The following is a 14898-nucleotide window of genomic DNA, read 5'->3' as shown; positions in this document are numbered from 1 at the left end:
TGGAAAGGAGAAAGAAGCTACAGGGAACCAGAAAAGCTCTTTCCTGCTTTTTAACACAGGCACAAATGTTCAAGATGCAGGTCACATCTCTGCTGAAATAGCCAATATTCTTCCTCAAATGGCAAACAAGTTACCTAAAACTAAATGGAACTGAATTGGTCCAAGTTCTGGTCCCATCACCATCTCACCTATTTACTGTGGGAAGGAGGGACGGCACCAATATAGCCAATGGACTGGTAAGTGCAGGTTTTTTTGTCTTTGTGGAGAAAAGCATCTCTATTCATGAAAAAACTCGGCAGGAATCTCTTCTTTTACCCTTATTCCTTGTATCTGTGTGCTAGCTTTTTAACCCAGAAACTCTAATCCTTCAAGGTAATGCAAAACCACCCACAACGATGACCTGGTAGAGCCGTCACCTATGGAGATCACCACATTATGATGATTTAATGTCTATGTAGCATCAATGCATTTACATTAAGCCTTGGCTCTCAGAACATTAACAGGTCAATTTTTTATTCCTTTTTTAAATACAACTATTTCTCAAGGATCTGTTCAGATGTCCATTCTCTTTGGGACAGGACAGATTTGTTCCAAATCTCATCAGCACAAACTCTTTTCGTTTCCTTCACATCGTTTGGGATAATATGTATAGTGCCAGGCTCATGACAAACTTGTCTCCTTGGCCAAAGAAAATTAAAGGGCAATAGCTGAGAGTCAACTTGCTCTGATAAAACTGAGCTCAGCACAAGGCAATGCAGCCTACTGACACCTTGTCATCTCTTAGGCACAGCTGTCCCTCAGAATTCTGACTACTAAAATTCCATTCTTAGACGGGTCTTTCACTGGACATTCTCCATTGTGAGTTCAAGCTATTGGTACAGAGTTTGATACTAATACCCTAACCACATTCCTGTCATGCAGTGCCCTATAATCTAGCTAAGGTCACTGACTTCACCAGCCATCCTGGGCATTAGTCACTAACTGCTCACAAAAGAACATCAGTCTTAGTCCTCCCAAGCTCAAAGGCTCAGAAACAGCAAGTTAACACTCAGCCTCAATCCTAGTCAATCATTTGAAGAAAATGAAAACAGAACAAAGAAAACAGGCAACTAAGGAGGGAAACATGTAGAACAAGAAGAAAGTGAGAACTGCTAAAACACAAAAATCATTTTAAAAGATGCTATTAACTATCTAGTTTCAAAACTACTAAATCACCAGGCAAAGGAAAACATGTGGTCCTTATAATACTAGAATATTACTCATAGCTATAGTCCTATAGTCCTATCCGGCTCTTTAAGGTGTCCCTTTTCCACAAAGGTTTGTTAGGTCTTAAAAGGGTTAAAAAAAAACCTTTAATTTTTTTTTTTATTCTTGTGTTTGTACGTGCATGTGTGTGTGTGTGCGTGCGTGTGTGTGTGGGGGTCTTTGGGTACAGAGTCCCGTATAATAAGACTATTTGTATTCATACTGGCAGAGTAAACACTACATGTTCATGCCCAGGCAGCTCTGTGCTTGTAATTTCAGCAAGAACAGAGCTCTGTCCCTCTGGGACTTCACTATTCCCCCAGTCTCCACTCGCTCAAACACAGAATGAGAGCAGAGAGAAAGCAAGGGAGAAAGATCATGGCAAGAGGTTTCACACAGCACTGCAGCCAGCTTTCACGTGGCCAAAAATCTCATTTTGTTTTAATTACATTAGTTAAAACCATTTTACTCTCAACCCCATGTTCATAAGGATGCCTTGTATTCCTGAACAGTGGCTCAATGAATCAGAATTTAAATCTAGTACAGCGGAGCTTTTCTTTCCTGCTAGGGTGCTAAGGCGACACTACACATAGTGGCACAAATCTCTGCTTCAACTTTGCGTATTGACGAGTATATATTTATTCTTGTCAAAATTCTATGCATCCTCACTCCCTTTTGCATGTTCTTGCCTTTGCTATTTCTAAAGGCTAGATTAGAAGAACTATAAGCTTTATACTCTCCATCTGGTTCAGTGCATGTTTCTATGTTAATACTGAATTATCTACTCTTGACAGCCCCTACTGCATTACTGAAACACCTTGTACTTAGAGGAAAATATTTTTAAAAAGATATGGAATAAAATGAAAAATATCTGCATATTATAGTTAGTGGTCTACCCAGCCTTTCATGGTGAACACCCAGGTAAAGATATCTCTTTCTAAGTAAAGATTTATCTGGAGATTATATTTAAGGTTAAAATAAGAATATCTCTTTTTAAGTTTATTACTGTTTTTATCATTGGTATAACTAAATTAGAAGCACAGTTATAAGTGGAAGAATTTTAATGCACAGAGAAAGATAGAGGAGTATAAAACAGAACAAGATTCTATATCATTATTAATATGTCAATATATGAAAAAGGACATCAAGGCTAGAAAATACAGTCTTGGATAACTATCAAGAAATGAGTTCTCTGTTTCTTTTATGTGCAAACCTCTGGTTTTGACTGAGTCCCTAGAAAAATATATTCATCCTGCTTACAAGAGAACCAGATAATATAAACTGAGCATGGAAAAAATACTTTTTAAAAATTCATGGGCCGGGGATTTAGCTCAGTGGTTCTACTGCCTGCCTTGCAAGTGCAAGGACCCAAGTTCGATCCCCGGTACCCCACACCCCAAAAAATTCTAAATTAGTATGCAAGTAATAAATGAGTAAATGAAGAAAAAACATTAGGCAAAACAGTATCTTAAATGTTCCTATTATAGAAAAGTCTCAAATTTTCCAACATATACAAGGAGAAAGTATCCTCATGTACCTAGCTTCAATTATCAATTCACAATAATTATTTCATGCTTCATCTATACTCTGATCTTCATGTTTCTTTATTTGAAACAAATCCTAGACATCAGATTTTATTTGTACATTATTTTAGTATGTATGTAGCAGAAAACAAGTCTTTTAAAACACAAAATCATAATACCACTGCCACATCTAAAAATTTAATGATAATTCTTTGATATCCATTCAGTATTCTCTCACTAAAAAACTAAGACAATTTTATTACCTTTGCCACTTAGATCTTAATTAATACTATTTAATCACCACCCCCATAGAAGGCTGGAACCAGCAGGAGCAGAAACAGGAAGGGAGCGGGGTTTAAACTACTTGCCTCATTTCCTCCTGGAAGCCTGTTCATGTGGACCAGCTGACCTTGATCATCCAACACCAGTTCAGTGTACGTCAGCATGTCAGAAGGCAGTGGGGGTGATGGAAGGAATGCTTGAGTGGACATAGATTCCCAGAGTTTGATCAGGGACTAGTGGAGAACAGAAGTTTGAATAATCAGTTACAAATACTATTTCAATACAGACAAAAAATTATTACTAAGATTTGGCTAATCTGATTTTGTTTTCTTTACAAAGTGTTCTCCAGAGAGTTTAAGCATTAGACTAAATCTTCCAATTTCCATTCTCAGTTAATATAGATTTACAATTATTCTTTATATACCAAAAGTCAGATTATTTTTCCAACAAAGCAAACTGTTGAGTGAATCTGAATCAGCATTACAGCAGTAATACAAAAGACCTAACACTATTCCAGAAATGTTAAAATGAAGAACTAAGTAGCTCATCATCTCAAAAAGAAGGGAAAAAATTTTCTTCTAGAGAAATCTGGCAATGGAAGAAAATCTATAAAAGCAAGACACTGACACTGAGCTAACACAAAGAAAATCCAGGAAAGCTAGAATAAGGTTTCTACTAGAGGCTTAGGAAAGAATCCTCTTTCTAATATTTTTCTTAACTACAGGCCCAAACATAGGAATTATCTCACTAAGACATGTATGACTATTTATAAGTGTGCGATCAATGCTGCTCAAATTTGAAAAAACAGACATACTCATCTATTTAAAAACGATTAGTTTCCACTTCTAACCCTCTCTATAAATAAGACAAATCCTTTAAGAAGTAGGGAACTACTTCAGTTCTTTCTTTGCTTGCCTCAAAGCAATATTTAATGGCCAGATGACTCATACATAACCAGGTGTGGTGGCTCACACCTGTAATCCCAGCACTCAGGAGGCTGAAGCAGGAGGGTCGCTGTGAGTTCAAGACCAGCCTGGGCTACACAGTGAGTTCCAAGTCAGTCTCAACTACATAGTGAGACCCTGTCTCAAAAAAAAAAAAAAAAAACAAAAACCAAAAAAACAAAAAAATCAAAACAAATGACTCATACATACCTACATGCCCTAATTATTATATTATCTCTATTACATAGGAAAAATACCATAGAATAGGGTTTCTCTTTATGACACTGATGTTGAGGAACAACCATTAGAGTTTTAGGGTTTTCAGATTAGTAATGCTATAAGGGGTAAATACTGAAAGAAAGTAGTTGTTTCAAGAGAGAGAACTTGTAAACAAATGGTTACATAAAGGTAATGTAACCTTTTGGATTTGTGAATAATACAGGAATTATAGATAGATTATTTACAAAGTCTGCATATATTACTTTATTGAAATTCAAATACAGGTGGTACTGATTAGGAGACTTGGAAAAATCCTATATCCTAGATTTTTTTTTTTAAAAGACAAATACAGTATTGTTGCTTTTCAGCTAGTGATATACTTTTTTTGCCTCCTATTGATGGAAGAAAAATCTGCAGCACAGAGATGATTCACCATACTGATCAAAGGAATTTATTTTCATATAGAGGATGAGATTCATAATGTCATATTTTTTCATGCTAGTTTTTACTCAGCTATAATAAATCTCCCACAAAAGAACTTATACTTTAAACTGTGTACCATCAACTCTATATTCATTTGTCTACACTATCCATATTGATTCTCATTGTATTAACCTAGGCAATCAGCTAGAGACCTGGGTTATCATGGAATATAAGACAATGAGAGCTAGCATTTCATACTTCTTTTCTAATATCCTTAACTTGAATACAGACTTAGAAAATATAAATGTAACTTCCCATACAGATCATTATAAACTACCACCACAGGCATGTGGATCCTCATTACTGTCTTCTATGTAAGAGAGTCTTGTCACCAATCATGACTATCTGATACCTGAGTTGGCAGTCACCAAGTCTCTGATAAAACAGAAATGAGAGTAGTGTCAAGATATTCCCTGCCATTTGGGAATGCCCTTTTCTAGTCAAAGTTGCGTGTGATGGAAATCCAGGAAAACCTTGCTCCCTGGAACATGTCAGGCCCTCTATCCTTGTCAGCAAGCTTTACCTGCCGAAACATCTCTGGAATATCATATATATATGTTGTTCCTAAGGACTGTGCCTGAAATCTCTTTGATTGAAGGAGGTCTTTGGTCACATATGGAGTATTGATTAACATTCCATGCAGTGGTCCTTGTTTATCTCCATATGCCTGAAACATGATCTGCAAGAAAAAAACATAATGGAATGGGTAGTTCAAAAGATAGAGGAAAAAAAAAATAAAACAGCTTCCAAGAGAGTTTTCTTTCCTCAAATGTTTTTCCTTGAAAAGCATTTTTGGTGGGTTGAATAGCTGAGACATACCTCTTAACATTTGGTTCTTGGTGCTTTTACCTCTTCACAGGCTAACCAACTCCAAAAAGATGATATGCAACCAGCTGTATACCATAGGCTGCTCTGAGTTTTTGATTAGTTGAAATCAGCAAGAAAGCACAGTGTAAATTTCATATCCTAGAGACAGATTGATGGTGCCTGCCTTCTAAAGTGACTGGAATACCATATACTTAGAAATGATATATATCAACTTGGTAATCTGAGGAGTCCTAGTACTTAAACTAGGAATAACTATGCACATTAAAGATAATTCTTGTTCTTTGGCCAGATCAAGGTGCTAGCAATTCATCAAGACTTTAGTCCACTTGATTAGAAGATGCCTCTTAAATATTATTAGCTACACAAAAGCTTCAAATGTTTCTTCCAGAAGAGGATTTCATCCATCCATCTAAATAATTAATTCTTATTAGCATCTAAGATGTAGCTTAAGTAAAATACTATTTATCAAATTATACATTAAACTACATATATATTTCTCCTGCATGCTGTCTATAACTAGTGAATAACTCCTGCAATACCTATCTTGCCACATAATGAAATCACCACACCAGTTTTTAATCATTTTTACACAAATATTTCTAGAAGAGTATTCCATACTCCATATATTTAGCTAGTTTTATTTGCTTATAAATATTAATAAGGGATGCCATTATTTCAATTCAATTAATATTTATTGAGTGCTCAGAGGTTGTATAACACTAAACTAGGCACTTTATGTACGAATACATAAAATATAGATTTCCAACACAGTGAATACAAATGGAGATTGAGATGAAAGGGTATGTGTAGTACCCACATATCTATTTGGGCCTAAAATATAAGTACAACTCTACCATTAATGAATAGATTTGCGGACCTGATACGTAGGCACAGAATAGAATTCAATACTTTCCTAAACCCTGGGGATAGTCCAGCTACTAAGTGAATCTTTATTCCTTTAGCTCAGAGGAACAAGAGTGCTCTGCTGATTTGTCAATCTAAGCAAACTTGCCTCAGCCTGCTTAAAGATGAGACTACAGCTCCCAGTACTTTTCCACAAATGGGAAAAGTCACCATGTGGGAGACAGAGTTACTAATGTGTTAGGAATGAAGAGTAGAAATAGGAATGTCTAAGAGATTAAAGAGTTAAGTAAGCAAGGGTACAGTGTGAGAAAACAAATGGCAAAAGGGAATAAATAAGTATAATCTTGGAACTACCTTTCTTAGGTACAAGTCTGAGACTCAGTTTTGCCAAACTTTGGGATGAAGTTAGGCCGGTCAGAGTAAAGAAATATAACATTGCAATGAGAAAGGAGTGTGGAAAAAGTCTGTTTGGGTACATATATTGCTACAGGATAATCACTTTGGCAAAGAGCTTGTCATTTTCTTACAACATTAAACATACATATTCTATGAAGCAACAATTACACTCCTATGTATTTACTTCAGAGAAATGAAAATATAGCTATACAGGGCTGGGGATGTAGCTCAGTGGTGCTGCTAGTGCAAGGTCCCGAGTTTGATCCCCAGTACCAAAAAAAAAAAAACAAACAAAAAAACAAAACACACACACACACATACAAATTTATAAATGAATGTTCACAGCAGCTTTATTCCCACTAGCCCAAACTAAGAAGTCAAGCCCCAAATGTTTATCAACATGTGAGTGGATAGAAAAATTTTGGTAAATCCATAAAACGGAATAATATTCAGCAATGAAAGAGACATACACAATCCCTGTCACACAGATGAATCTCAAACAAAATAACACAGGAGAGAGAAAAAAAAAAAAAAATCCAGGTCCCAAATAACACATGTTGTTTGGTTTTAATTTTATGAAATTGTAGAACAGGTAGAACTAACCTACTGTGACAGAAAGCAGATCAGTTGTTGCCTAACACTGGGGTTGGTACTCACTGACTATAAAGAGAATGAGAGGACTTTGTGGGGCTGAGGAGATGTCTCTCTCATGACTGTCATGGCAGTTATCAGAGTGTATACAATTGTCAGAATGAATTCAGTCATTCTTTTAAAATGAGCCCATTGTATTCTATGTAAATTAACTCAATAAAGGTGATTTTTTAAATGTTATTTTTCCCTTATACTATACGACACATTGGAAATCAATTCACATCTGGAATGGATTACCCAAATCTCTTCTCCACACTATGCCTGACATCACCATTCATTACAGCCTATACCACAAAGACAATAACACGCCAGGCAACCTTGCTTCTTATTGGCAGAATGAATAAATGATTATACTAGGGCAAGAAGTTGATAGTAATGGATAGTACTTGGAAGCTACTGAATGAGCAGCTATCTATGTTAGTTTCATTTTCTACTATAATGAATACAGTAAACACTGGAAAGTGTATGTTTTACAAGTTCATGAAAATATGTACACATTTTACATATCAAACACTTTTCACCAAATGCTATCAAACAAGCTTCTCTTAAAAAACAATCTCTGGCCCACATACTACTACTATGTGAACACACTACTTATTTAGAACACACTACTTATTTTGTGATGGTATATATCATCTACAGAGAAACTATTTATGTGGCATCTCCCACTGCTATGTAAATTTCTTGGAGATTATTTTTTATCTTTATGGCCATACAACCTAATATACTATAAGCAGTTAATAAATATTAAACTAATGAACGAAAAAATGAATGATAGACATTGTCCTGTAGTGATTCACTAAAGAAAGGAGAAAAAATATGTGGTAACAAGCACCAAGTAGGCATTGGGAATAAGGGACCTGAATGGAGGCTGCTCCTTCTGTCAGGAGCACTACCAGCTCCCACTACCAACCATGGGCTCACAAACTAGTTCCCATGCCATGGTGGCTTTTAAACTCTCAGATGAAGAAAGAGCCTGAGAAAGACCTCTTCCTTCAGGGCTCCTTCATTATGCAGGACCACTGGTAAAAAGGGTTCCTCCCTCAGGTTGAGCATGGCTAATTCAATCTTTCAGATTCCTACTGAGTACTTATTTTGTGCCAGGCCCTGATTGGACATACTAGGCCTTCAATGAAGCATCTGTGCTTTTCATGCTCATGTCACCACTAACCAATGTGAAGGAAATCTACGAGCTTTCTAATAAAAGAAAAAAAATGTAGTTATGAAGAACAAATGTTTATCAAAAACATTGAAGCCTCAAGTGGTCATCACATTTTTCACAAGAATAGGCCTGCCCTGAAGCCATTGTAGGAGTTAATTAAAAATATCCCTGCCCATGGAAAGCTTTGACTGAAAATGTCCTTAAGGTTGTCCTGAAAAACATCAAATGCAACAAAAAAATTAATGAATACTCTTTCTCTTGCTCACCCCTTGCACTCTCACGCATTCTCTGTTTTAACTGCTCACTTCTCATAGGATAGATTTCTGTGGTCATCTAACTGGGAATCAAAGCAAAAAATGAAAGGTCACTATAACAACTATCCAAACTGAAATTTTAAAAATTCACCCTCAAAAGACTAACAAAAATGTCTTCTTCTATATCTATTCACAATTTCAAAAGAATACAGATAAAACAAGAGACACAATCTCTTTCTGGCACCCAAATGCATAGAACAGACTAAAACACTTGTTTAGGTATTCTGGAGAAAGTTCATCCTTTCATCAGAAAAAACACATGTCCCAAGTTCAGGCCAAAGCCCTAAAATAATATGCTAGTTCTTAAAAAGATGTGAGCAATGATAAAGCAACCTATGTCCAATAATAACAAACAGCCCAATATTTAGAAACTAAAGTTACAAACAGATTAAGGTTTGCCACTTTGCTCCTGTAACACTGAATTCTTTGAAAGAAAAAGAATGTGTATAAATGAGTGAGTAACATAATGGATAAATATGATAAAGTAACTGCTTGATGCTGTTTATGTTATTATTGTAATAGTTGAAATTTTCCCCCTTTTTTTTTTTTGGTACTGAAGATTGAATTCAGGACCTTTGCACTATGCCGCTAAGCTACCTCTTCAGCCCCAAATTTTCCTTTTGGAAGGTAGATGTTGGTAACTTATTCCGACAATTCTCATTACTTCACTTGCTGATGAATGGTTTAACCACACAGAAACAAGAAAAGATAAATCAGACCAGAGAAGAGAAGACTAGATTGCTAATGTAGCCTAAAAGCCCTATAAAAAGGAGGCCTAAATTACAGAATTACATTTGTTCACCAATATGCAACAAAAGGTTGAGGGTTTTACAACATTCATAATTTAGAACACAGATATATCTTATAAGGTAAATGAAGTTTTTCAGACTCACACAATCACTTGAGCTCAAAGAAACCAATGTGAGCTTGGGTCTTCCGTAACAAAGACAAGCATCTGTAGGACCAACTCAAAACTCAGAGGAGCCTGCTTGACTACTGTACCTGTGCTGTCCTGGAGTCAGTTACTTCCTTGTATAGGCTGATGTCCAAGTAATAGCCAGACTCGTTTGTCAGGAAGAGGCGGATGGGAATTGCTTTTCCGGTTGGTGTCAGGCGAATGTTGATTTTCAGTTCTGCCTGGAGGACGCGCAATTTCCACAACCGACTTCCATAGCGCATTACCATGCTCCGCACAGATTCCTCAATCTGACAGACACATCATCAAGCACAAAACTTAAATACCTTATAACTAAGACCTGTTTCAGGTCTGCCCACCTTTGGGAAATGAAGAATGGAAAAAAGATGCTGGTTTGTAGAGATGTACACCACATATTCATTTTATAATATACGGGCAGCTAGCTTTTCCACTATTGTTGCTTAGACCAAGTCAGGGACAATTTCACACTGGTCTTGTATTGGAATGGTTTTCTCCAACTCACCATCTACACAATTCCTTTTCCAATTATATTCATACTTTATATCAAAGATCTGTACTATCTAAAATTAAAAGCCACAGGATTTAAGAGAAAGCCCCAAATAAGAATAAAATCCCTAGTTATATAGCTATTAAACAGCATTTATATGCATGGTAACTATGTTTCACTGCACTTACAGGACCTTAAATCAACATAGCAATTACCACCATGAGGTTTTTTCCACACAATTTTATTAAACTTTATAATATATGTCTCTTGATAAATTGTACAAATTAAAGAAAGGCAATTTGTAGGTGATACTGGAACATTCTCTCTAAATATTACAGTTCTGAGGTTTGGTCTTTGCTAAATCCAAGTGAGATTTAAGGAGATGGGACAGATGCGCCCTAGTTTCCATAAGTTTTAAGGCAAGGTAGCTTAGTACTCAGTTTAGGGTTGGAAGAGTTATTTTAACTGAAAGGCCTTAGACATAAAAATGATTTTATTAGTGACATACTACAGCACAACTTTGGTTCTAATACAGCTACAAGCAACTAGGACATACTATTCAAAATTAATGTTTCCTTAAGTGTATTTCTAAAATGGCTTTCTCAACTTCCTAGAAAAATCTGAAATTATCCAGGCATGGTGGTACACACCTATAATCTCAGCAGCTCAGGAGGCCAAGGCAGTTGGGTTGCCAAATTCAAGGCCAACACAGGCAGCTTAGTGAAACAATGTCTCAAAATAAAAAAAAAATAAATAAATAAATAAATAAGGGCTGGGGAAGCTCAGCGCTCCTTGGGTTCAATTCCCAGTACTGAAAAACAAAAGAGAACAAAACCACTCAAAATTTTACCTAACATTCTCCTTTTCTTGTGGTTCTTCAGTTCTGTGTGTCACTCTGCAGTTTGTTTCTGCAGTACAGAATTTTACCTTAGAATGGATTTCAAGGAGTTAACCTTTCTATTCCCATACTTGCTTTCTAACCAAGAGATATTTATCCATTCCTTGACAGGAAAAGAGCCAACAATCTCTATGCGCAGAAAATTGACAGCTATCTACCTATGACTAGAAAAGCAGAGCCTAGGCATGTGAGTAGTTAAGAGTAGAAGCCAAAAGTCTAATATTAAAAATCCTCTGAAAAAAGGTCAAATCTAAAATATATATATTATCCAGTGTCCAGGCTGTGTTTTAAGTCTTCCAGCTGCCTCTGTCCCAGAATTCTTATAAGAAATTTTTTTTTCAGGTCTGGGAATTGAACTCAGGACCTTGAGCTTGCCAGGCAAGACAGCGCCACTGAGCTGTATCCCCGGCCTTATGAGAAATTTTTAACGTGATAAGACTAGAGTCCTGTCCTTCACTTTCCTAACAGATAAAAGTAATCTATCATTAGCTCACTGTTTTGAAGAAAAAAGAAAACTGTTTCTTAGGTCTTAGATAAGTTAAAAACACAAAAGTCCATGCTTCCAATTGATCATGAGAAAGGAAGACAGTGGTTTTTCTATCTAAATTTCACAGTATCATGAAAGAAAGTCAGGGGCACCAGAACCAGAGAGCAGTCTGTCTGTATTACACCTAGGATAAAAGGGCAAGTACAGTCACCTTTTTTTCTTTCCTTAAGTTATATAGAATATATTTTAGAATAGAGCCTCAAGAAGAAAACAGATGTAATATATGTGAAACTTTTATCACTCAAATTCTCTCTTTGTGGGAAAGTACTAATGAGAAATAAATTAGATATTTTGGGAAGGTGCCTTATCCTACTAAGGCTACTAAGGCAAGTAACATTTAGTGCACAGAAGCAATTTAGCTAAAATGCCCACTAGTGACAAAAATTAATTATTCCAGATGGAAAAACCCAGAGACTATAAAATAGGATGGAAAATATCATGAAACTGGATGAAACTGGTACCAGTGGAGGAAGAGAAAGAGTTTACACTGCTTATAAACAATCAGCAAGCAAAATCCACATAACATTTACTTTTGAAGACTGTTCTTAATGGCTATAGCAAAATTTTTGAATATCTCAGAAACTCAGTGTAATAAGCAGTCTGAAAACATTAAAGATTAATGACTCAATCTACTAAACAAGAATACCCGTTTCCACATCCAAGTGAGATAGGTACAAATAAATCTCTCTGCTTGTGCTTGCTAGTGCCAGGAGAGAAGCTATGACAAATTTACCTTTGATGGGTCCATGATGACTGTGGGCACGAAGTTGAGGAAGATGTGGTTACAGTCGGTGCGGACATTTGTATTATTAAAAGCAACTTCTAATTCATCCATGGCTTCCAGCAGTAGCCGCTCCCCTTCATTTTGTAGATATTCAAAAGACGCTTCCTATACAGAGAAAAAAAAATCACCAATATTAATGTGTTTTAAAGAAATTATGATTACTTAAGCAATAGTATGTTACAAACCATAAGGAACCAGGCGAAGACATTGCTCATCTTTCTCTCTAGAGTAAGTCTAGAAACCACAAGTAGCAAGGGGAAGCAAAAGCCCTGCCAGTCCTTTCTCCTGCCTCTTAGCATATCATTTCCTACTAATAGGTGGAGATGCCAGGAATGTCCAGAGCTAAAACCCCAATAGGATTAAATTTCACATATGTCAAAACAGAACTATTCAGAAAAGAAATGTATTTAGAAGTGAGACGATGAAGAAAGCCTATCACTATGGGATGCAGCAAAACTAACAGGAAGTCCTTGCTATATACAGATGCTATATACAGCTATACCTCCAGAAAGCTTTACAGTGAAGTTACCTTTCCTAACTTTTCTCCTCATTCTCTATAATTACTTAACTCTCTCTGTGATTTTTCCTTTAGCACACTTTGCTTTTTTCAAATGAATGCCATCATATTTCAACTACAAAGAAAAGTCAGATTAAAGAAAAGTAAGACTTTATTATTTGGAATGTTAACTTCTGTGAGAGAAATTATTCACAGTCATCTGCTAGTTATTGGAGAACAAGAAGAATGAGAATGAGAATCTTGATTCAAACAATGAAAACGTGATTTTGAACCATGTCCATTTTCTTTGCCCCTTCCCACAGGGATAACTCCCCATTAAAGTACAGCACCTACCTTAGTGACCAGATCAGAATGTCTGATAATTGCACGAACAAAGAACCTGTAGTCTGTCACTTCTGTGCCCACTTCTACCTTGGCTGCCCCAAGATATAGGTGCATCTTGTGATTAGCACAAGGAATGGCAGTAAGGTCAAAATTTCTCATCCGGTTCAGCTCTAACTGGAAAGCCAGAGCAGGCTCCAGGTGACGATAGATACGATCCTCTTCAAACTGAGCATTAAGAATCAGAAAAAGAAAGGTTGGGAAGGGATCTATAAAAACACAGTTATAAAATTTTATTCTAATTGTGTAGTTTCGTGAGAGATATTTGAAAGTAGAAACAGAAGCTATGACGGGCTAATGAACAACAAAAAATGAGCTATATAGATTACTGCTCTATTAAATAAGATTAGGAGCCGAAGTGCACATTCACTTCCCAAGCTTTCAACATTTATGTTTTTACAAGTGGTGATACTCTCCATTAAAAATAAAGACACAAACAAGCAAAAAACTTTAATTCCCTCAGAATTCCTAAAGTGCCTAATGTTATTATAAAATAATTAACTACAGATTGCTTCACATTAATATCCATTTCACATGCTGATGTTTAGGGTTACTCACCTAGTATGAAATACTGTATGGCAGGACTCATTTCTTACCACTTATGACATAGTACAAAGAACATAATAGATATTTAACAAATAATAACGTAATTTTTTAAAAAGATATTTGGCTCTCGAATATACTATATCCATAGATATATAATTACATATATATCTTTTTAAAGAGTTATATTAGTACACTTATTGTTATGGTTTACTGAAACTAAATTGTATTTCTAGAATACATGCCAAATGATGAACAAAGAGAGACAAAAATACAAGCTGGTAATAGGAAAGAAACAAAGGGGTCTGGATTTCTGTAGTTTAAAACTGAAACACAAATGTACATAAAAGTTGAATATAAATGAACTGAATATAAGTGAACTATCCATAGGTGACAAGAATAATCCTACTGAATATAACAGTCTTTTAATGACAGAAAATTAGGATTGTTCTAAAGGATAGTGATAAATTTTAAAGTTACTACTTTCTTTGGGTGGCTTAAATGCTTCCTAAACCAAATTCTTTCTGGAATGTACTTTAGTTTTAAGACACATGTAAAGTAAAGTGAACATAAGTTCAATCAGAGAAAAGAGAATGGCAAAGATAAGTCACTCTCGGCTTTTAAGAAAAAAAAAAAAGATTTTAAAATACAGAAGTGTTGAGATGAGGGTAAGAATCAGGCCTTACCTTATCTCTTGCTCGGAACGTAAAAAATTTAGGGAATTCTCTCTGTGTTAAATAAAAGGGGGAAATGTGTCAGTCTTTCATAGATACGGCTCTATGGGGGCAAACATAAAGTATAGAAGCAGTCAAGCACCTAGAAGACAGTTTCCTAGAAAACATGTTTCTGACCTAAGCTTAATCCAGGGAATAGAAATGATCCTATAGGTAACC

At 35.8% G+C, this 14898-nt stretch overlaps 1 protein-coding gene across 7 annotated transcripts in view; it reads right to left on the bottom strand.

The window, feature by feature from the left end:
• The window catches only part of Acaca (acetyl-CoA carboxylase alpha), a 281891-nt gene that overhangs the window by 79532 nt on the left and 187461 nt on the right, over nt 1-14898 (bottom strand). For all 7 annotated transcript variants that reach the window (XM_033762915.1, XM_033762912.1, XM_010626803.3 and 4 more), the window contains 6 exons: nt 14692-14733; nt 13415-13630; nt 12514-12669; nt 9914-10117; nt 5220-5375; nt 3137-3283 (listed from right to left, as the gene is read on the bottom strand). In XM_033762915.1, coding sequence (XP_033618806.1) covers nt 3137-3283; nt 5220-5375; nt 9914-10117; nt 12514-12669; nt 13415-13630; nt 14692-14733 — 921 coding nt within the window. The remainder of the gene's footprint in view (nt 1-3136; nt 3284-5219; nt 5376-9913; nt 10118-12513; nt 12670-13414; nt 13631-14691; nt 14734-14898) is intronic.

This window comes from Fukomys damarensis, unplaced genomic scaffold (assembly GCF_012274545.1).
Source record: "Fukomys damarensis isolate Sample0158 unplaced genomic scaffold, DMR_v1.0_HiC HiC_scaffold_13, whole genome shotgun sequence".
Taxonomy (NCBI): Eukaryota; Metazoa; Chordata; class Mammalia; order Rodentia; family Bathyergidae; genus Fukomys; species Fukomys damarensis.
Note: the sequence above shows the minus strand (reverse complement) of the source record. Positions and strands in the feature narration are given on the sequence as shown.